General features: G+C 43.6%; 1 protein-coding gene across 1 annotated transcript in view; it reads left to right on the top strand.

The window, feature by feature from the left end:
* The window catches only part of ZNF106 (zinc finger protein 106), a 134,230-nt gene extending 113,034 nt beyond the window's left edge, over nt 1-21,196 (top strand). The window contains exons 16-22 of the mRNA XM_069731816.1: nt 3,918-4,109; nt 5,229-5,291; nt 5,591-5,710; nt 7,116-7,187; nt 16,600-16,671; nt 17,155-17,301; nt 18,785-21,196. Of these exons, the coding sequence (XP_069587917.1) occupies nt 3,918-4,109; nt 5,229-5,291; nt 5,591-5,710; nt 7,116-7,187; nt 16,600-16,671; nt 17,155-17,301; nt 18,785-18,841 (723 nt within the window). The 3' untranslated portion in view covers nt 18,842-21,196. The remainder of the gene's footprint in view (nt 1-3,917; nt 4,110-5,228; nt 5,292-5,590; nt 5,711-7,115; nt 7,188-16,599; nt 16,672-17,154; nt 17,302-18,784) is intronic.
* Nucleotides 21,197-23,064: the final 1,868 nt, after the last annotated feature.

Raw genomic sequence — 23,064 nt, forward strand, 5'->3', positions numbered from 1 at the left:
TTTGTGTGGTGACATGCGTGTAGCAACTTTTTGTGTATCGAGTTGCATGTGACAGGTTAGTGTAGCAAGTTGTGTGCAGCAAGTTTTGCATGTAGCGAGTTTTATGTGGTGCGTTTTGAGTATGTGCAAGTTTTGTGTGAGGCAACTTTTGCATGTGTTCCAACTTTTGTGCATGTGGCAATTTTTCCGCGTGTGGCGAGTTTTCCATGAGGTGAGTTTTGCACATGTGGCTAGTTTTATGTGAGCCTAGTTTTGCATGTGGCGAATTTTGCGCGTGGCGCGTTTTGAGCGGTGACTTTTGTGTTTCAACTTTTATGTGGCGAGGTTGGTGTATGTGTAGTGAAATGTGTGCTGAGGGTGGTATATGTGTTCGAGCACATGGTATTGTGTGGCGCATTTTGTGTGTGTGTTCATATCCCTGTGTGTGGTGAGTATCCCATGTCGAGGCCTCACCTTACACTTAGATAGGAGAAAAAAGGATCACCCCCGCGCTGCCGCAAGAAGAATTTCAAAAATTGTAGGTTTTCAACGTGGTTTATTCTACGCGTTTCAGGGTTCAGGTGACCCCTTCATCAGGACATACTACAAATATATAGATATACAAAGATATTTGTGGTATGTCCTGATGAAGGGGTCACCTGAACACTGAAACGCGTAGAATAAACCACGTTGAAAACCTCTACAATTTTTGAAATTCTTCTTGCGGCAGCGCAGGGATGATCCTTTTTTCTCCTATGCTAGTGTGTGCTTCAATCAGGTCCTGCACTGACCTGTGGATCTGCAGCAGCCGCCATTAATATATGTCCTTCCTTCAATCTCACCAAGTGAGTAGTTCTCTTGGTGGGCAACTTTGTGTAACGTTTGATAAGACCCTATTTGCGCTTTTGTGTCTCCCTCTTTTCACTGAGAGGCCTCACCTTAGCAACTGTATGGTATATACTCTTTTGCGCCATCGCTCTCATTCTTTAAGTCCCCCTTGTTCACATCTGGCAGCTGTCAATTTGCCTCAAACACTTTTCCTTTCACTTTGCCCCTATCTACATAATGGGGAAAAAATTGCTTGGTGAATTGGAAAGCCCTGGGTTAAAATTTCGCCTCACAACATAGCCTATGATGCTCTTGGGGTCCAGACGTGTGACTGTGCAAAATTTTGTGGCTGTAGCTGCGACGATGCAGATGCCAATCCCGGACACACACACACACACTTTGCATTTTGCTGTGAGAAATACGTATTTGATCCCTCTGGCAAACAAGACTTAATACTTGGTAGCAAAACCCTTGTTGGCAAGCAGAGCAGTCAGACGTTTTGTGTAGTTGATGATGAGGTTTGTGCACATGTCAGGGGAAATTTTGTCCACTCTCTTTGCAGATCATCTCTAAATCATTAAGATTTTGAGGCTGTCGCTTGGCAACTCAGAGCTTCAACTCCCTCCATAAGTTTTCTATAGGATTAAGGCTTGGAGACTGGCTAGGCCACTCCATGACCTTAATGTGTTTCTTTTGAGCCACCCCTTTGCTGTATGTTTTGGGTCATTGTCTTGCTGAAAGACCCAGCCACGACCCATTTTTAATGTCCTGGCGGAGGGAAGGAGGTTGTCATTCAGGATTTTACGGTACATGGTTTCATCCATTCTCCCATTGATGCGGTGAATTAATCCTGTGCCCTTAGCAGAGAAACACCCCCAAAACATAATGTTTCCACCTTCATGATTGACAGTGGGGGCGGTGTTCTTTGGGTCATAGGCAACATTTCTCTTCCTCCAAACACGGCGAGTTGAGTTAATGCCAAAGACCTCAATTTTTGTCTCATCTGACCACAGAACCTTCTCCCAATCACTCACAGAATCATCCAGATGTTCATTGGCGAACTTCAGACTGGCCTGCACATGTGCCTTCTTGAGCAGGGGACCTTGCGGGCACTGCAGGACTTTAAACCTTTACGGCGTAATGTGTTACCAATGGTTTTCTTGGTGACTGTGGTCCCAGCTGCCTTGAGATCATTAGCAAGTTTCCCCCGTTTAAGGCTGATCTTTCACCTTCCTAATGATCAAGGATACCCCACAAGGTGAGATTTTGCATCGTGCTCCAGATTGATGTCGATTGTCATTTCTTCCAGTTTTTTACTATTGCACCAACAGTTATCTCCTTCTCACCCATTGTCTTACTTATGGTTTTGTAGCCCATTCCTGCTTTGTGCAGGTCTATGATCTTGTCCCTGACATCCTTATAAAGCTCTTTGGTCTTGCCCATGTTGTAGGGGTTAGAGTCTGACTGATTGATTCTGTGGACAGGAGTATTTTATAAAGGTGACTGTGTAAGACAGCTGTCTTTAATGTAGGTAACAAGTTAATTAGAGCGTCTAAATGGTCTGTAGGAGCCAGAACTCTTAGGCTATGTACACACGTTGCTGATTGGGGTGCAGAATTTTCTACACAAAATCCGCATCTCCTGGCAGAAAACGCAGGTGCAGATTTAATGCGTTTTTATGCGGATTTTGCGCGTTTTTGTTGCGAATTTCATGCGTTTTTTACCACTGGATTTCTATAGTGCAAGGATGCAGAAACGCTGCAGATCCGCTCAAAAGAAGTGACATGCTACTTCTTTTGTTCCGCAGCGTTTTTTATGCGGAATTTTCCGCACCATTAGCACAGCATTTTTCTTTTTCCTATTGATTTACATTGTACTGTAAATCACTTTGCGGATCTGCAGCATTTCTGCGCGGAATAAAATGCTGCGGATCCGCACTAAATCCGCATCGTGTGCACATAGCCTTAGTGGTTGGTAGGGGAACAAATACTTATTTATCACTGCAAAATGCAAATAAATTTATAGAATTTATACAATGTGATTTTCTGGATTTTGTTTTTGATATTCTATCTCTCAATGTTAAAATTAACCTACCCTTACAATTATAGACTGTTCATGTCTTTTGTCGGTGGGAAAACTTACAAAATCAGCAAGGGATCACATACTTATTTCCCCCACTGTATGGTGAAAATACAGGCAAGTACGAGTTCAACAATACCAAGCTTATATGTTTTCTTTTTTGTTTTGTTTTTTTTTAATAATTTTAGTGGTAATAGAGGTTATTATAAATTTTGAATTTTGGGTTAAAAAAAAATGTTGGTGTTGCTATTTTCTGTGATCTTAACTTTAATTCTTCCATTGAGGAATCTGTGCGGGGATTTGTTTTTCTTTTGCGTGCTGAGCTGACTTTTTTTTATTGATACCATATGGGGCTTATATGATGTTTTGATAGCTTTTTGTATTGCATTTTTATGTGCTACAAACAAATAACTGCTAATTTTGGCATTTACGTGTCTGATAAATATTTTCTTATTTATTTTATTTTGGGGGAGGGGTGAAATTTATACTCTGCAATGCAAATTATGGTAAATATTTATTTTTTTAGATTTTGCAATTTATGTTTGAGGAAAAGATTTAAACACATTTATTAAGTCTCCTTAAGGAATCTGAACCTGTGATCACTTAATTATCTGTACAGTACAATGCCATGACATAGTATTTCTGTGTATTGTAAAAATTCTAGTCTCTTATGAAAAACAGCCACTGCAATAATACCATGGCAGGCACAGATGCCTACGTAAGAACCATGGTACCCACCGCAACATGCAGAGATGTGGCCAATTGTGATGGGATGGGGATGCAGTGAGGGGCTCTGGTCTGACTGCTGCCATGTTGGAGGCCTTTTACATGCTAATATTACTATCGGGTGCTGACTGTGTAATGTAGCTCCTGCACCATACAGAGTTGTCTTGGCCTCTGTGCCCGCACCACACAGTGATTGCACATGGCGCCGTATTTTTGTGTTGGCTGACACTAAAGGGTTAATTCTAGTCATTGTTTCATATAGTTTACATTATTTCCATGCCTGAATTAACCCTTTTTATTTTAAGAACAACAAGCAGATCGATTCATTTGAGTGTCATGGTCCTCGGGCGGTCAGCTGCATGGCAACATCTCAGGAAGGGGCCCGAAGATTACTACTCGTTGGTTCCTATGATTGTACAATTAGTGTTCGAGACGCCCGTAATGGTCTCCTGCTTCGCACTTTAGAGGGTCACACCAAAACTGTTCTCTGCATGAAGGTGAGATGAGCACCAGTGGAGTTTTACTTTTATTTTTTGCAATAAAGTGGTCATTGAAATGACTAAAATCCAGTTCACCTAGTGAGAAAGTAGCAACGTGACACTTTACCGCTAAGGCTATGTGCACACGTTGCGGTTTTTACCGCGGAACCGCGGCGATTTTGATGCTGCGGGTCCGCAGCAGTTTCCATTGCGTTTACAGTAAACATGTAAACCAATGGGAAGCCGCAAACCGCTGTGCACTTGCTGCGGGAAAAAACGCGGTTTACAATCCGCAGCATGTCACTTCTTTGTGCAGAATCGCAGCGATTCTGCACACACAGAAATGCATTGATCCGCTTACTTCCCGCGAGGGGCTATGCCCACCATGCAGGAAGTAAGCGGATAATGTGCAGTTGCTACCCGGGGTGGAGGAGAGGAGACTCTCCTCCAGGCCCTGGGAACCATATTTGTGGTAAACAAAAAAAAAAGAATTAAAATAAAAAATGATATACTCACCTCTCAGCGCTGTACGTGGCCGTCCGGTCTCAGGGTTGGTATGCGAGCAGGGCCTGCGATGACGTCGCGGTCACATGACCGTGACATCACGAAGGTCCTTCTCGCACAGCATCTTTGGAACCGGACCGCCGTGTGCAGCCCCGAGGAGATCGGGACGTCAGAGGGTGAGTATAACCATTTTTTTTTATTTTTAACATTACTATTGATGCTGCATATGCAGCATCCATAGTAAAACAAGTGCAGGAGTAAAACCCGCAGCGGAAACTGCAAGACAAACCGTGATAAATCTGCAGGGATAACCGCAGCGGTTTTGCCCTGCAGATTTATCAAATCTGCTGCGGGAGAACCCGCAGAGGACCAGCCTACGTGTGCACATAGCCTTAGGATAAGCATAAATTCCTGTGTTTGTAATGTCGTCTTCTTCTTCTTTTTTTTTTTTCCCCCCTTCGCCAGAGTAGTGAATTTGAGGTTATGGTGATAGTCACAGTAATTCTAAAACCTTATGGTGGTGAGTCATTACCTGTTTCAGTCCCAGGAAGACTTGGAAGAAATCTAAAATTTAGGACTGAACGACCTGTTCACCTTATAAGCAAATGTACCTTATTTTATTTTCTTTTACAGGTTGTCAACGACTTGGTGTTTAGTGGTTCAAGCGATCAATCTGTCCATGCCCATAACATTCATGTAAGTGTAAGAAAGTCAGTGAATCCATCATTAATCCTTGTGATTCTGGTATAGGCCAACAATGAATTTTAGTTTGGAGCCAATATTTCCTTCATATGGTTTATCTTGCAAAATTTGGAGCTTAACCTAGTTCCCAATTTGACCTTTTCTCCCACCCTCTCTTTGCGCTGATTTGTTCTTCCTTATACAGATATCACATGAGCTGCAAATATTACAGAGTAAATGCAGAAAAGTTTGGTACAAATCCCTTATGTGGCATCAGGCTTTTCATCTGAACTTTATTGCACTTTTCTTTCTAGACTGGGAAACTGGTGCGAATTTACAAAGGACACAATCATGCTGTTACCGTAGTTAACATCTTGGGAAAAGTCATGGTGACTGCTAGCTTGGATAAATTTGTCCGTATTTATGAGTTAGAGGTAAGGTTTTGTTCCCTTTGGTTTGCAATGGTATGACTTTTTCTCGTTCACTTCATTGAGGGACACAGGAGCCATTGAGTTAGTCTGTGCCTCCTGGAAGCTGACACTAACAGTACATCGTAGCAAAAAAGTTGGTTTCTCCCCAGCATACTTTACCTCGCCTGCTAGCACAAAGCCTCCTCAGTTTAGCTTGTTGTCATTCGGAGGCAGACCTGGATCTGAGTCTTCAGCCCACTCCAGGGACAGCTTTAGGACGTCCCAATGTTCCCCAATGAAGCTACTGAGAAATGTAGATATTTTTTTTTGGACTCACCGTAAAATCTTTCACATAGTTTTCATTAGTAGACAAAGCACCCACTTTTGGTTGCCCATTCAGGCATACATTTGTTGTTTTTCCTTTCTAGGTGGCCTATACTTTTGCTTTGATTTTTGGTTTGTTTATTTGCATCACCTACTGTTTTCTCGGTGGGACTAACAAAAACCTAACTAAGACTCCGATCCATGTCTGCTTCCGAACGACACTAAGCTAAACTGTTGAGGCCTGGTGCTAGCAGGCAAAGTATGGTCTACTGGGGAGGAGCCAACGTGTTTATTAAAGGGAACCTGTCACCCCGAAAATCGCGGGTGAGGTAAGCCCACCGGCATCATGTGCTTATCTACAGCATTCTGTAATGCTGTAGATAAGCCCCCGATGTTACCTGAAAAAGGAGAAAAAGACGTTATATTATACTTACCCAGGGGCGGTCCCGCTGCTGGTCAGGTCAGATGGGCGTCTCTGGTCCGCTGCGGCGCCTCCCATCTTCTTTCCATGACGTCCTCTTCTGATCTTCAGCCACGGCTCCGGCGCAGGCGTACTTTGCTCTGCCCTCTTGAGGGCAGAGGATAGTACTGCAGTGCGCAGGCGCCGGAAAGGTCAGAGGCCCGGCGCCTGCGCACTGCAGTACTTTGTCTGCCCTCAACAGGGCAGAGCAAAGTACGCCTGCGCCGGAGCCGTGGCTGAAGATCAGAAGAGGACGTCATGGAAAGAAGATGGGAGGAGCCGCAGCGGACCAGAGACGCCCATCTGACCTGACCAGCAGCGGGACCGCCCCTGGGTGAGTATAATATAACGTCTTTTTCTCCTTTTTCAGGTAACATCGGGGGCTTATCTACAGCATTACAGAATGCTGTAGATAAGCCCCTGATGCCGTTGGGCTTACCTCACCCGCGATTTTCGGGGTGACAGGTTCCCTTTAAGGTGTACTGTTAGTATCAGCCCCCAGGTGGCAGCGGACTAACCTCATGGTTCCCGTGTCCCCCAAGGAAGGCTACCAGAAAGAGATTTTACGATGAGTACCAAAAATCTTCAATTTATAAGAGTTTTAGGACTGATGCATTTTGATCGCTTTTCTCTTCTTTTCTCTAGTCGCATGATCGCTTACAAGTCTATGGAGGACATTCAGATATGATCATGTGTATGGCAATTTACAAAAGCATGGTAAGAATTAATACTGGAAAAAATAAATATTAAATTGTATTGCTTGTGAACTTACATTGACAAAGAAAAGTCAAGATTCCACAGCAGCAAAAAAAAAATCACCATTATTTTCATCATCATCATTATTATTATTATTATTGCAACATTTATTCCATGGCGCTTTACATGTGAGGAGGGGTATACATAATAAAGAACAAGTACAATAATCTTACACAATACAAGTCACAACTGGTACAGGAGGAGAGAGGACCCTGCCCGCGAAAGCTCACAATCTTCTCAATTACTTACTGTGACTTTGCTTGGGTTCTTCTCTGCTGAGCTCAACTTGATAAATAGGTCCCTGCCATACAGCGAGACCCACCTCTCCTTCTGAACCCAGCAGGGAAAAGCACAGCGGGCACTTCCCATAGTTCTTCTGAATGAAGACTGTCAGCAATGCTTTCACTAACCATATATTCTTTAACGTCTTCCCGTCACAGCCAGTTGTTTTTTTTTTTTTTTTTTTCTTTGCTTCATGTTTATTCATTGATATAACCACGAGTGGTCTTTTTTTTTTTTTTTCCTTTGCAGGATGAGTTGTAATTTATAATGGCACTCATTATCTTCGTCAATTGTACACAGAAAAAATGCTGGCGCACTACAAATACTACCTATGCACTAATATCAAACGGGGGTGCAGTAAAGTGGCCAAAAGCAATCTAAACAAAAGGAAAAGAAGCCACAATATAATCTGCACACCACCAATAAGTTATATGAAACAAAAGACAATTTTATTGGTAACAAAGGTAATTTAAAAACAGTTAAAAATACACAGAACAACTCCCCCATGAGGCCTGTCCAAAACAATATCTCATAAATGGTATAGATAACACATGGTGCCTGACACAAGTACACAAAATATAAAGGCACAGCTGGGTTTAATCCATACAAATGTATACACCACCTGTTATTCCATCCCAGTGGGGAAATCCAAGTCCCGGCTACAAGCCTAATAATATAGATAACCCATGGGAGAAAATATAGAAGATAATAAGATATCAGTCCCTACTGAAGGATGGATAGAGCATGGCCATTGCCCCTAATAAGGCTGTCAAATAAACAAAAAAACCTCAACAGCGTGCGTAGAGAACCCAAAAAGGAACCTATAGTAAGGAGGGTAACTCCGGCAACCAATGCATGGATCAGGACCGCAGGGTGGGAGAACCCAACGCGTATCGCGGTTACAACGACCGCTTCGTCAGGGGTGATAGCTTACCGAATAAAACCTCCGTCTTTATATCCTAAATAGAGCGGCCATCAGTGCGCACCGGTGTATGTGACTACCTCCGAACCGGAAGTGAAGAAACCGGAACCCGCATGGAGGAATGTCAGCGGCGCGATGTACTCGCGCTTGCGCACACGATAGAAGAAACCAAGTGAGGGCAGACGTCTCTGCCCATACTGTTCCAGTGCGCACGCGCCGGAACTATAGCCGGCGGTCCGCATCGGAGCAGAGAGAACAAGAAGGGGAATCGCCTACAGAGGCGTGTGATAATATGAGGTGACAGTGTACTACGGGAAGAAGAGAACAGGAAGGGATATGGCCGACCTAAATCCTAATACTAAAGGAAAAACATATAATTAGCACAATAATCTTATACAATAAGAAATAACAAAAAACACCCAATGACAAAAATAAATATAAAAGGAAATAAACATAAACATGAAAATGAAAATAAATATAACGATAACATAAACAAAAAACACTGACCAATCACCAAACAAAACCCTTATAAACAATAACCATAATACAAAATACACAAATAACCAAGAATATAATATAAAAATACCCATATAACATAGCCTGCCACCCATGGTAGAAATTGCCAACCCTCCATAGACCATAAGATATCACTGGTGTCCCCAGAATAGTTCACAATGATAAAGATCCATTGGGAAAAGTGAAAAATTCCTGCCGATCAATCCAATTCCACAAAAAAGTACGTCACAAGTCCCGATGTTATCCATTCCAGAAATAAATGCGGTATCCAGTATGTCCAAACATCGAAGTGAAACTTTGGGGGAGACCTTCTCAAGATAGCCATCCAACCAAAAAACCTCGTCAAAGAATCATCCGTCACGTAAGGACATTCCTCCATGCGGGTTCCGGTTTCTTCACTTCCAGTTCGGAGGTAGTCACATACACCGGTGCGCACTGATGGCCGCTCTATTTAGGATATAAAGACGGAGGTTTTATTCGGTAAACTATCACCCCTGACGAAGCGGTCGTTGTAACCGCGATACGCGTTGGGTTCTCCCACCCTGCGGTCCTGATCCATGCATTGGTTGCCGGAGTTACCCTCCTTACTATAGGTTCCTTTTTGGGTTCTCTACGCACGCTGTTGAGGTTTTTTTGTTTTTTGTTTTTTTGTTTATTTGACAGCCTTATTAGGGGCAATGGCCATGCTCTATCCATCCTTCAGTAGGGACTGATATCTTATTATCTTCTATATTTTCTCCCATGGGTTATCTATATTATTAGGCTTGTAGCCGGGACTTGGATTTCCCCACTGGGATGGAATAACAGGTGGTGTATACATTTGTATGGATTAAACCCAGCTGTGCCTTTATATTTTGTGTACTTGTGTCAGGCACCATGTGTTATCTATACCATTTATGAGATATTGTTTTGGACAGGCCTCATGGGGGAGTTGTTCTGTGTATTTTTAACTGTTTTTAAATTACCTTTGTTACCAATAAAATTGTCTTTTGTTTCATATAACTTATTGGTGGTGTGCAGATTATATTGTGGCTTCTTTTCCTTTTGTTCATTATCTTCGTCAATGACCAATCCTGTGCCATTGTAGATTATCGATGCGAGGATAAAAGCTTCTGTTACTGCAGCCTGTGTATGCCTGCCCGTGCTCTGGTGGAGAAAACAGAATTGGTATATTGCCGCTTCTGTCTTCTTTGAAAGCATCGTCAGTTCCAAAGCTTCTTTTGGATGAGTGTCTGCCCGGCATAGCAGAGCTGTTGGGTCGTAGCAGACCCAGATAAACTCTATCAGTGATTTCTGTCAGTGAAGTGTACTGCTTTCCTATGTAGCTTGGGCTGCTATGACTACCCAAGTTATAGTAGAAAGAATACATGATAAAGTAAAAAAAGCTTCCTGCCTGTTGTGTACAGCGCCGTTCTTCCCCAGCACAGAGTAGTCACAGACAGCTGTTGCCAGGGATTCGGAAGCCTCTACTGATGTTACATCTACATAACAAAGGCTTCTTTTCCGCTCCACTCTGTCGAGAGGGCGGTACCTCTGGCGTCATTCTGATAGCCGGGTCCCCGCTGCCTAACTGGTGAAGCCGGCTGTCAGTCAAAATAACATCTGTAGTCCCGCCCTGTCGCGTCAGCAGAAGCAGCTGAATCCCCGGCAGGAGTACTCTGTGACCACTCTGTGCCGGGGAAGAACGGCGGCGTGCACAACAGGCAGGCAAGTTGCAATTACCTGCCGGTTAGTGTGCTTAGATACATTTTTTTATTTCTCTATTGCTTCATTAGGGGACACAGGAAACCATGAGTGTATGCTGCTACCACTAGGAGGCTGACACCATGCACAAAAAAATTAGCAGCTCCTCATCAGTGTACACCCCACCGACTGGCACTAGGTTAATCAGTTTAGATTAGTGTCAGTAGGAGGTGGACACGGGTCTTTTACTAGACCCATATCTACCTCAGTTTTCGTCGTTTTCCAGTAAAGTCTCCCTTGTTATTTATGGCTCTTCTCCTTTACCTCTGGAGGGATACAGTGTGAACAGTCACACTGTACTCCCACATTGAGACTCTGAGTACGGCGTGAACTGTCACTCCGTATCCTAATGTACATCTATCTGTCAGGACCCCAACCCCTAACATGTGAAGTGTGTTTAGGTGATCTGAGCTTTAGGTGATCTGAGCTTTAGTCCTGGCCCTTGTCTCCTACGCACTTGCCCACCAGAGCTTGTCTGTTTCAGGAGGCATGGACATCTCTCAACCTCAAGAGGCTCGGACGTCTATTGAAAGTGGGTCTTCCTTCTATCATGTCTGCTCCTAAGGGAGAGCGTTTGTCACCCTCCTACTTCTTCCTCTTCTACTCTTGTTAGGCACTTTGTCTGCTCCTCCTGTAAATGCAAACTCCCCTCAGGTCTGTCCTCTCCCCTCTGTCAGGACTGCAGCAATCCCCCTGCACCTGGTACCCAGGAGTCCCCTACTGCCCCTGGTGAGAGTGGTTCTCCTATCCTACTGTGGCCTACCTCTCTGTCACAATCCATTGCGGACCTCACCAAGGTGTCGCAGACCTTGGTGTCCGTTCTAGACAAGTTGCCTTTTCCTTCCTCTGCCATTCCCAGCAGATCGCATGACTCATCGACTATGCCTACCAACATGGGCCATAAGAGGTATAGGCAGGACCGTCGTTCTAGATCCTTCTCTCGCTCCTTCTCTCCCCCTGGCCTCTCCCGGCGGGCTGCTTCATCCTAGTCCTCCTCTCCTTAGTCATTCGCTGAAGTTGTTTTGGAGATACTTTTTGAGGCTGACTCTGACCTGGATTCTGACCAGGCCTCTAGTAAGAGACATAGTCCAGAGCCTCATTGTGGCGGTTAACCAGAACTTTAACATTACGCATACCATTACAGAACCCGCAGAACAAGCGGTTTCCTTTAGATCAGGGGTGTCAAACTGCATTCCTCGAGGGCCGCAAACCATGCGTGTTTTCAAGATTTCCTTAGCCTTGCACAAGGTGCTGTAATCATTATGTGTGTAGGTTATTAAATTATCACCTGTGCAGTACAAGGAAATCCTGAAAACATGACCTGTTTGCAGCCCTTGAGGAATGCAGTTTGACACCCCTGCTTTAGATGGTCGAGAGCAACTTCCAGTGTTTTTGCCCCTCATGTGGAAGTTGAGGAGGTCCTCTCCAGGGAAGGGGAAAACCCGCCAGAAGTTTCAAGAAAGGGAATTGGACACCAATGACAGGCTCATAGTCGTTTGCAAAATCAGCCTTTGAAGTGGACGCTTCTACATTGTGCTCTGCCTTTGCCACCACCTGGTTGTCAAAGTCCATGATAGCATGGGCTAAGCAGCTCCGTCAGAACATTCTCTCTGGAGCTCGTCCAGTGGAATTGGCCTACCTTGCGGACCAAATTTATCATGCAGGAAAGTTTGCGGCATTTACCTCCCTGGACGCTGGTTCATGTGCTGCTCAAGGGTCCATCAATACACTGTGTGCAGAATTATAAGGCAAGTTGTTTTTTAGAGGATTATTTTTATTATTGATCAACAACTATGTTCTCAATCAACCCAAAAGACTCATAAATATCAACGCTTAATATTTTTGGAAGTTGTAGTGGGTTTTTTTTTAGATTTGGCTATCTTAGGAGGATATCTGTTTGTGCAGGTAACTTACTGTGTAGAATTATTAGGCAACTTAATAAAAACCAAATATATTCCCATTTCACTTGTTTATTTTCACCAGAAAACCAATATAATTACACAAAATGTAGAAATAAACATTTCTGACATGCAGAAACTCCCAAAAATTAGTGACCAATATAGCCACTTTTCTTTATGATGACACTAACAGCCTTCCATCCATAGATTGTCAGTTGCTTGATCTGTTTACGATCAACAATGCATGCAGCAGCCACCACAGCCTCCCAGACACTACTCCGAGAGGTGTACTGTTTTCCCTCCCTGTAGATCTCATATATTATGAGGGACCACAGGTTCTCTATGGGGTTCAGATCAGGAGAACAAGGGGGCCATGTCATTATTTTTTCTTCTTTGAGACCTTTACTGGCCAGCCACGCTGTGGAGTAGTTGGAGGCATGAGATGGAGCATTGTCCTTCATGAAAATCATGTTTTTCTTGAACAATACCAACTTATTCCTGTACCACTGCTTGAAGAAGTTGTCTTCCAAAAACAGGCAGTAGGTCTGGGAGTTGAGCTTCACTCCATCCTCAACCCGAAAAGGCCCCACAAGTTCATCTTTGATTATACCAGCCCATACCAGTACCCCACCTCCACCTTGCTGGCGTCTGAGTTGGAGTGGAGCTCTCTGCCCTTTACTGATCCAGCCTCTGGCCCATCCATCTGGCCCATCAAGATTCACTCTCATTTCCTCAGTCCATAAAACCTTTGAAAAGTCAGTCTTAAGATATTTGTAAAGAAGCTGCGGAGACACCATCACGTGTTTCTCGACGCAAGCAGTGAATAGCCAGGCCTTTCCCCGGGAAGGAACAACCACGGGAAGGGCAGCATCCTATGAAGGAAAGCCACCTATGCCAAGCATGGTATCCATCCACAGACAGCTGTTTCGGGGTTTTTGCCCCTCATCAGTGTGGAGTAGGAATCTGGCTATTAGGAGCAGTGCCCCGAGGCCAATCATCTGTGCCTTTATAGCCTTTTTACTAGGCACTGCTCCTAATAGCCAGATTCCTACTCCACACTGATGTAGGATATTTCTTATATTTCTTGTTCAAAGGTGGTCGTTTTTCAGCCCTTCCATACCTTGGCCATGTCCCTGATTAGCGCACACCTTGTGCTTTTTGTTACTCTAGTAACGTTGCAGCTCTGAAATATGGCAAAACAGGTGGCAAATGGCATCTTGGCAGCTTCACACTTGATTTTACTCATTTCATGGGCAGTTATTTCGCGTCTTTTTTGCCCAACACGCTTCTTGCAACCCTGTTGGCTATTTGCCATGAAACGCTTGATTGTTCGGTGATCACGCTTCAAAAGTTTGGCAATTTCAAGACTGCTGCATCCCTCTGCAAGACATCTCACAATTTTGGACTTTTCAGAGTCCGTCAAATCTTTCTTCTGACCCTTTTTGACAAAGGAAAGGAAGTTGCCTAATAATTAAGCACACCTTATATAGGGTTTTGATGTCATTAGACAACACCCCTCCTCATTACAGAGATGCACATCACATGATTTACTTAATTGGTAGTTGGCTCTCAAACCTGAACAACTTGGAGTAAAACATGTATAAAAAGTATCATGTGATCAAAATGCAACTTGCCTAATAATTCTGCACACAGTGTATAGTGGCCATTTGGCTTAAGTCTGACTTACCATCAAAAAAGTACTTTACCAGCTTTCCTTTCCAGGGATCCCGTCTATTTGGCTTCAGGCTGGACCAACTTTTTAAGGAGTCCACTTGAGGGATCGAATTATTTCCTTCCTCAGGCCAAACCTCGCCGTCATCCTTTAGAAGTGTATGTTTCGTTGCTTTCGCCGTTTCTCTTCGACTGAGGATTTCTTCCACCATGGGAGGCCGCTGGTTTGCCGGGATAGGAAAAGGGCTTCATTCAAACCTACTCCCTCCCTATGTCCCTGCACCGCGCATTGTAGATCCACCAGAATTTTTGTCAGTTTAAATATATAAATTAGGGTAATAATAAATAGGTAATCATAAAGAACCCAAAAAAAAAACAAATTTTTATTAGATCTTTTAAAAATGCCACCAACCTGTGGCTACACCAAAAAAAAACACAAGAACACACCATGAAAAAACTAGTATGAGGGAGAGGACATGCCCTATATGGTGTCTAAGCTGAAGTCTGCCTATCTGCGGGGTTGGCGCCCTAGGGGAAGCGTTGTGGCGCCCCCGCTCAGCGACGGCTGACCCTGGGGTCCCTAGATTGACCCTATCAGCCCAAAGAGGGTCCCTCTACCCACACAATCATGTACTAAAGGAACCTCTGATAACTATACAAAGAACACACATATAAATAAGGAGTCCTGTACCCCACACCGTGCATTAAAAACAATTAGAGAACATGTGCATAGGCTTACGACGGCAATATGATGCGTTTTACACACCTATTATGAATATAACATGACAAACTGTGCCATTGCCTGTATCGCTGCATACAACCTGTAAGACATATTATTATGTACAACTAGATTGTGGCCCGATTCTAATGCATTGGGTATTCTAGAATATGCATGTCCCCGTAGTATATGGACAATGATGATTCCAGAATTCGCGGCAGACTGTGCCCGTCGCTGATTGGTCGAGGCAACCTTTATGACATCATCGTCGCCATGGCAACCATTATGACATCTACGTCGATACTGTGCCCGTCGCTGAATCAGAAACGTGGGATTTCTACGTCTTTTATGACATCATCGTCGCTGTGCCCGTTGCTGAATCAGAGGAGCGGGATGTCTACGTCCTTTATGACATCATCGTCGCTGTGCCCGTCGCTGATTGGTCGAGGCCTGGCGGCCTCGACCAATCATAGACGCGGGATTTCTACGTCGATGCTGTGCCCGTCGCCTGGCGGCCTCGAGCAATCAGAGACGCGGGATTTCCTAGACAGACAGACGGAAAAACCCTTAGACAATTATATATATAGATAATCAATCCCCCCCCCCCCCCCCCCCCCCCCAATGAAGTTATAGAGTAAACAAGATTTTTGGTTACTCACCGTAAAATCTGTTTCTCTGAGCCTTCATTGGGGGACCCAGCACTCTCCCATATTTATCAGCTCTGTTTACTTTAGTCTTAGGCTACTTTCACACTAGCGTCGGAATCTCCCCGTCGCAATGCGTCGGGGAGAGATTCCGACGCTAGCGTTTAACGCATTGCACAATGGAGGCAGCGGATGCATTTCTCCGGCGCATCCGCTGCCCCATTGTAAGGTGCGGGGAGGTGGGGGCGGAGTTCCGGCCGCGCATGCGCGGTCGGAAAAAGCGGTCCGTCAGGAGCAAAAAGCGTTACATGTAGCGTTTTTTGCTCCCGACGGTCCGCAGAAGCACGACGCATCCGTCACTCGACGGATGCGACGTGTGGCAATCCGTCACAAATGCGTCGTCAATACAAGTCTATGGGGGAAAAACGCATCCTGCAAGCACTTTTGCAGGATGCGTTTTTTCTGCAAAACGACGCATTGTGACGGATTGCAGAAAACGCTAGTGTGAAAGTAGCCTTATATTGTTAAAGTTTGAGTTTTTGTTTCTCTTTTACATGTTGCTTTCTCACTAACTGATTAACCTAGTGCCAGTCGGTGGGGTGTACACTGCTGAGGAGTGGCTAACGTTTTTTGCATAGTGGCAGCCTCCTAGTGGCAGCAGCATACACCCATGGTTTACTGTGTCCCCCAATGAAGGCTCAGAGAAACAGATTTTACGGTGAGCAACCAAAAATTGTTTGTTTTTTTTATTTTTTATATAGTCCCGAATGCCCCCTTTAAAGCCCTTACAGGCCTGGTCAATCGAGAGTTAATTTATCATTTAATTCCTTGTAATATTGAGCCTCAGATAATGAACAAACATTGGAAGCATGAAAAGCGATTTGCAACTACTACTGTAAGCAGTATATCTGTTAATTTCCATTTTTGTCCACTGAACCACTTACAAATGATTTGAGACGAGCTCATCTCTGTCTCGTAGATCTACACCGGCTGCTATGACGGAAGTGTCCAAGCCGTGCGTCTGAACCTGATGCAGAATTATCGCTGCTGGGTAAGAATAATGTTGCATTATTGCAGAATTTTTCACGTCCTGTTTGAAGACTGTCTATATTTCTTATGTTTTGGTTGTATTCATTTATGCTACTGCTTATGATCAGTTAAGACTGAAATGGCTGCATTGTCGATTTAGCGTTGCATCAGTCCGGCACCCTGGTGACTCGGCCGCCCCTACTTTGCAGGGAACTACACCTGGCACCTTCTGCAAAACTAATTCAAGGCAGAACGGCTAAATAAATTATTTAAGTTTTCCAACAGGAGAACAGTCTGGTAGTTTTATTACCAGACTGTTGGATATATATGGAAATGCTAAGGGTTCCCCGTTGTACAATAACCATAACATGTTGTGTTATACCTATACTTTGATTATGAGAACTATTTGCAGCTATACAGGGAAATCCATAAACTGTATAACTGCATTCTGTACATGGCTTGTCATTAAGAACCTGAAGTATCTGATAACTTTCTCTTCTTGTAGTGGCACGGATGCTCTCTGATTTTTGGTGTCGCTGAACATCTTAAACACCACCTACTAACAGATCACACAAATCCAAACTTCCAGACACTGAAGTGCAGGTGGAAAAACTGTGATGCTTTCTTCACAGCCCGGCGAGGATCCAAACAGGTATTTGTCTAAAGATGCTAAAGTTCATCAAACCTCCATCTAACATATATAGATCTGCAGGACCCTGATCCAGTATCCACATAACATTTTTCCAGACTGCCGAGTACCTCTGGTGTATACAGGACCTTATTACTAGGCCTCATGTGATGTTGTGGGGGCTTTGTAAACACCAGTGGTGCCCATGATGCCCATATTCCATGCCGACCTAGAAAGTTTGTATGACCTGTTCCGGCTTCTCTTTGGTACCAAACCGCGTGCCAGACCAAGGTACGGTGAATCTTTTGGCTCCACTCTAATGGCTATACATTTCTAATGTTTGGTCATTATACCTTGTATCATCCGCTCAGCAGCTGCTTCTTCCTTTTGTCTGATCGGTTCTCTGGTTCTTCATGTCCAAAATGCAGGAGCTACCTCTCCCCCCTTTTTATTTTCGGTTTCAGGACACCAAGTACTTTAAATGGATGATCCAAATTGACGGGTTTCCTCCTATCCACAGAGTATGTAATAATTTGGCAATTTTTGGGACCCCACCAATCCTGGGAACAGGACTCTAAAATTCCCTTTAGAATTGAGCCACTTCTCCAGTCATTGTCTGTTGGACTGCCAGCGATATCTCAGCGCTGTACTCTGCTTTCTCTGGCAGTCCTGTCGACATTAAAGCATTTTAGATCTCCATTCTTGGGAATCGTAGGGGCTCCCAGCAGTTTGTCTCCAGCAATCGGCAACCAGCTATCCTTTGATAGGTGCTAGCTAGCTAAGTCGGGGCAAGTTTCTTGAATAGTAACATAGTTAGTAAGGCCGAAAAAAGACATTTGTCCATCCAGTTCAGCCTATATTCCATCATAATAAATCCCCAGATCTACGTCCTTCTACAGAACCTAATAATTGTATGATACAATATTGTTCTGCTCCAGGAAGACATCCAGGCCTCTCTTGAACCCCTCGACTGAGTTCGCCATCACCACCTCCTCAGGCAAGCAATTCCAGATTCTCACTGCCCTAACAGTAAAGAATCCTCTTCTATGTTGGTGGGAAAACCTTCTCTCCTCCAGACGCAAAGAATGCCCCCTTGTGCAAAGAATGGAGTCTATTAGCACAAAATAACTGTTCAAACAAAGCACAGGCACTCATGTACCATCTCTTTGTGCTTTCCTCTTTTTTTTGATTGACAGCTCTGACTTCACTTTAGCCATTGAAGGATAGATGATAAACAAGTAGATGGAAAGGTGCTCTATCACAGCAAGGGTGCACCGAGCGCATGTGCTTGGTTTGAACAGTCATTTTCTTCTTACAGACTGCTTTTAAACCCCAACTGGCAGCTAGTCATCAGGAAAACACCCGTGTTCTGTGCAGGATTTCTGTAAGACACTGAGGCTAATGTATCTCCTGCTACTTGTATCATCTAGTTTGTGGGTAGCAGCGATTGGATCCTATAATGTGGTGTACTCCAGCACAATGTTTGCTCACCTGTTTTTTCTTGTAGGATGCTATTGGACACATTGAACGTCATGCTGAAGAAGGCAGTCTAAGCAACATGTAAAAGAAGCTCAGCACCTCCCATATTGGGAAGAATCTTTCTACACAACATCAAGAGAATTTTTGCAACTGTGAACGTCTTGGGCTTCGTGCACAATACACCCTCTAATTAGCAGGAAGATGTAACGTGCTGCGAGATGTCCTCTCTCATTATTGTCAATGACCGCACACAAAGCCACAGCCGAATCGGCTCCAAAAAGTCCATGGTCCTTGTCCTCAGTCCAGTGTCACTGTTCTTCATTTTACATGGTTTATTTATTTGGTATAATGTAAACCTTTTTAAATGTTCAGAGTATGTATGTTTCTTTTTATTCTCATGGGCACAGCATGAAGAAATATACCATCGCTTTGTTATTCTACTCAGTTTTGGAGATGCCACATTTTATATAGTAAACCCTTCTCATGTTTTAGTTCAATAACAAAGGCGTAGGTTTTTGTTTTTTTTCTTTAATTTTCTCCCGCTTTATGTCAATCATTGAAACTTTAGTCACAAAAACCTTACTAGATACTGGTAAGTTTGTATCACCTAGTTTGAAGTGTGTAGCGTAGTGGATATTTCTGTATGAATGGTGTCATTACTGGAGCTTTTTCCGTTCTTTCACCTTCAGATAAAATATTGGCAGCCTCTATATTGAATATTACCATGAAGTCAGTGAAAAATCACTATAACGATTGCCTGGTATGAAGTAAAACACCATGTAGAGATTTAGGTCAAGAACTGGACATCCTTGCTTTCATAGTTGTCATTCTTTTTTCTCTTGGCGTTTGCTATATTTGAAGGTGAACAAAAGGTAAAAGCTTCTGACCGAATGAGTGACTTGGCTGAAGCTTTGTGTCTTAGGCTGCCATCACACTAGCAGTATTTGGTCAGTATTTTACATCAGTATTTGTAAGCCAAAGCCAGGAGTGGGTGATGAATACAGAAGTGGTGCATATGTTTCTGTTATACTTTCCTCTAATTGTTCCACTCCTGGTTTTGGCTTACAAATACTGATGTAAAATACTGAACAAATACTGCGAGTGTGACGCCGGCCTTAAAGTTATGCAATGGTCACACTCTTGTCTTTCTTACGCAATGCACCTTGAACGGATGTCATGTTTAATGGCAAAAAGTGACAGATGCAGTTGTTGTTTTTTCTTCTCCTGGGTAGAATAGCCTAGCAGGCTACACTATTCCACCCACAAAAAAAGAAAACTACAACAGATAGCTGATAACCAGTGTGAATACATGAGTGGACAAATTTCCAGGATTTGGCAAAAAAAGTGGAGAAAACCACCAGTGTGAACAGAGTCGAAGAGAAACCTCTCGGAGTTGCTGTTTGTTTAGCAACACACAACCGATGACTTGCCTGGATGTGACCAGATTTGGGGATAACTTTGACTTGGTTTTGACGTGTTTGAGTTTTATTGCTTGTCTTGTTCCAGTCATTAGGAAAATCAAACTTAACATTAATGTCCCCAGACCGTATCAAAGATGACATCTATCATGTTACGTACTGCAAGGCACGTGATCTCATGTCATGTTTAGTTTGACTTTTTTTTAATATATATATGTTACGTTTTCACTCAACATTTTTTTTCGGGTCGTGCAATAGTGTGAGGTTACTAAGTTGCAAAAAACTGCCCATTTTATTCACTGGTCACTAGGATTTTTGGAGAAGATAAGGCACCATTCATACCCTGACAGTCGCGTGTCTTCCTGGAGTCTGAGTTCTATCTTTTCTTAATTGACTTCAATAGAGAAAAAGATTCCTACAGAAGGTTATGTTCACACTTTGCCTTTTTGCTGCAACTTTTTTTTTTCTACAGGCCAAACGGCTTACAAAAAAGCAATTTTTACAGCTTTTTTTTTTTTTGGGTGTGCAGAGTATGTGTGTCATTTGTCTATGGTCCATGTTTAATAAAGTTAATTTTTATTCACCAAAAAGCACCATAAACACATTTTCAGCACGTCCTCATTGCTTTTATGATGAAAAAAAAAAACGGAAGTGACATACTGTACTTTAAAAAAATAAAAAAGCACAGAAGTTCATTCAGGAAAACAAGGAATCGTGCTCCTACATTTTTGCTGTTACTGTAAAAAGCAGGTTTTAATTTGCATAAAAAAATACTGCAAAAACACAACGTGTGAACATAAGGTACCGTCACACTAAACGATATCGCTAGCGATCCGTGACTTTGCAGCGTCCTGGCTAGCGATATCGTTCAGTTTGACACACAGCAGCGATCAGAATCCTGCTGTGATGTCGTTGGTCGCTGCAGAAAGTCCAGCACTTTATTTCGTCGCTGGACTCCCTGCTGACATCGCTGAATCTTACCTTCCGCTGTCTGTCCCCAGCACTGTGCTTTCCTGCACTCACTGTGAGCACAGCGGCCGGAAAGCAGAGCGGTGACGTCACCGCTCTGCTTTCCGGCCGCTGTGCTCACAGCCAGTACAGAGAAGCAGAGCGCCGGGGACAGACAGCGGTAGGTAAGTATGAAGCGTTTGTTTTTTTTACTTTTAGGATGGTATCCAGGGTAAACATCGGGTTACTAAGTGCGGCCCTGCACTTAGTAACCCGATGTTTACCCTGGTTACCGGCATCGTTGGTCGCTGGAGAGCTGTCTGTGTGACAGCTCTCCAGCGACCAAGCAGCGACGCTGCAGCGATCCGGATCGTTGTCGGTATCGCTGCAGCGTCGCTTAGTGTGACGGTACCTATAGCCTAAGGAAACCACCTGTAAGGCTTCTACATGTAAGTTGTAGGACTGTTTAGGGACGTTTGTAACAAAAGTGTCAAAGCCTTTCCGTGTGGATTTCCTTTGTATTAGAAACCTAATTTCCCAACTGCACCGTTACCATTAAATGTGGAAGGCGCCTAGAGCCTAAGTTCACACTCGGCAGTCTTTGTTGCAGAAATTGTTTGCATCTTTCCCAGTTATCAGAATGGAGCTGGCGGAAATCTATGCATAAGGAGATGCACATTTTTCACTGTGAATTTTGTTGCAGAATTGTATGGAATTTCACCCAAGGTGAGATCTGCAGTAAAAATCTGCCTTTGGTAAGATTTCATCTAGTTTCATGCTGCTGTGATATGCTGCAAATATTCCAATCTGGGTGGAAGATCTGCTATGTGTGAACATAACCCTACCGCCCCATTTAGCTCTATGGAATAGGTTGCAGATATTTTAACAACTTACCTGCTGTATGTGAACATACCCTGAATCCTGATCAGTAGTGAAGTGTCATTTTTGTGAGGCTTTTGGACATGTTTGGTGTTTTGTAGAAATTAGGATGCCTGTGTTGAATGGGTACGAAGGCTTACAAAAAAAACGACCTATAGTCATCCAATTTCCAACTATGTGTGAGTGATAGAAGCGCCAGAACAGATATCGGTATAATAAATGGCCAGGTTTTACTTGTTTGTTCTGCGTGTGCATGACGAGTGTCACTTGTTTGTTTTACTATTTAGTTTCAGGACCCTCAGGACAGTATTAGGCTACGTTCACATTTGCGTTCTGCCGGGCTGCGTCAGGCGCAGCCGCGGCGACCCATGCGCCCCTATATTTAACATGGGGGCGCATGGACATGCGTTTGCATGCGTTTTGCGATGCATGCGTCTTTTTTGCCGCAAGCGTTAGGGCGCAGAGGACGCATCAAGATGCATTTTTTTTGTGTGTCCAAAATCCGGCAAAAAAGGACGCATGCGTTTTGCATGCGTTCTTGTTTGCGTTGTGCGTTGCGTCGCCGATGTGAACGTAGCCTTAGACACAACGCTGTGATTTCCTAATGGCACTTGGCCACATAGATGCAGAAGTTTTCCTTTAAACGACAGTCAATTATTCCCCTGAAATATTTCCTTAAATTTAACCATTTTAATAATATATGCCTTTTCCCTTGAGAAAGGTGGGGAATTTTCCCCCAAGCATATGATCTAGATGTGACAACAAAAATGAAAAGTGTGGCCTCATTCTCAACAGTCGCTGCAATTCTCTGTATCATTGTGAATTTCCCAACCCAAAGTAACAGCATCATAGATTTGTGACACTGGTAATCTGAAGCCAAAAATCTGTGGTTGTAGAACAGATGCTTATATCCACTTGTAGCAGAAATGAGGCCAAGGGCTCTGTTCACATTGTTTCACATGTAGGTATTCCTAACTTTAGCAAAAATTTAGAATTTTTTTTTTTACAAAGTGGATGCCATTTACAGTTTGAATAGAGTCTACATCTCAGAGGTCTTATTCTG

This window comes from Ranitomeya imitator, chromosome 1, assembly GCF_032444005.1.
Source record: "Ranitomeya imitator isolate aRanImi1 chromosome 1, aRanImi1.pri, whole genome shotgun sequence".
NCBI classification, from domain to species: Eukaryota; Metazoa; Chordata; class Amphibia; order Anura; family Dendrobatidae; genus Ranitomeya; species Ranitomeya imitator.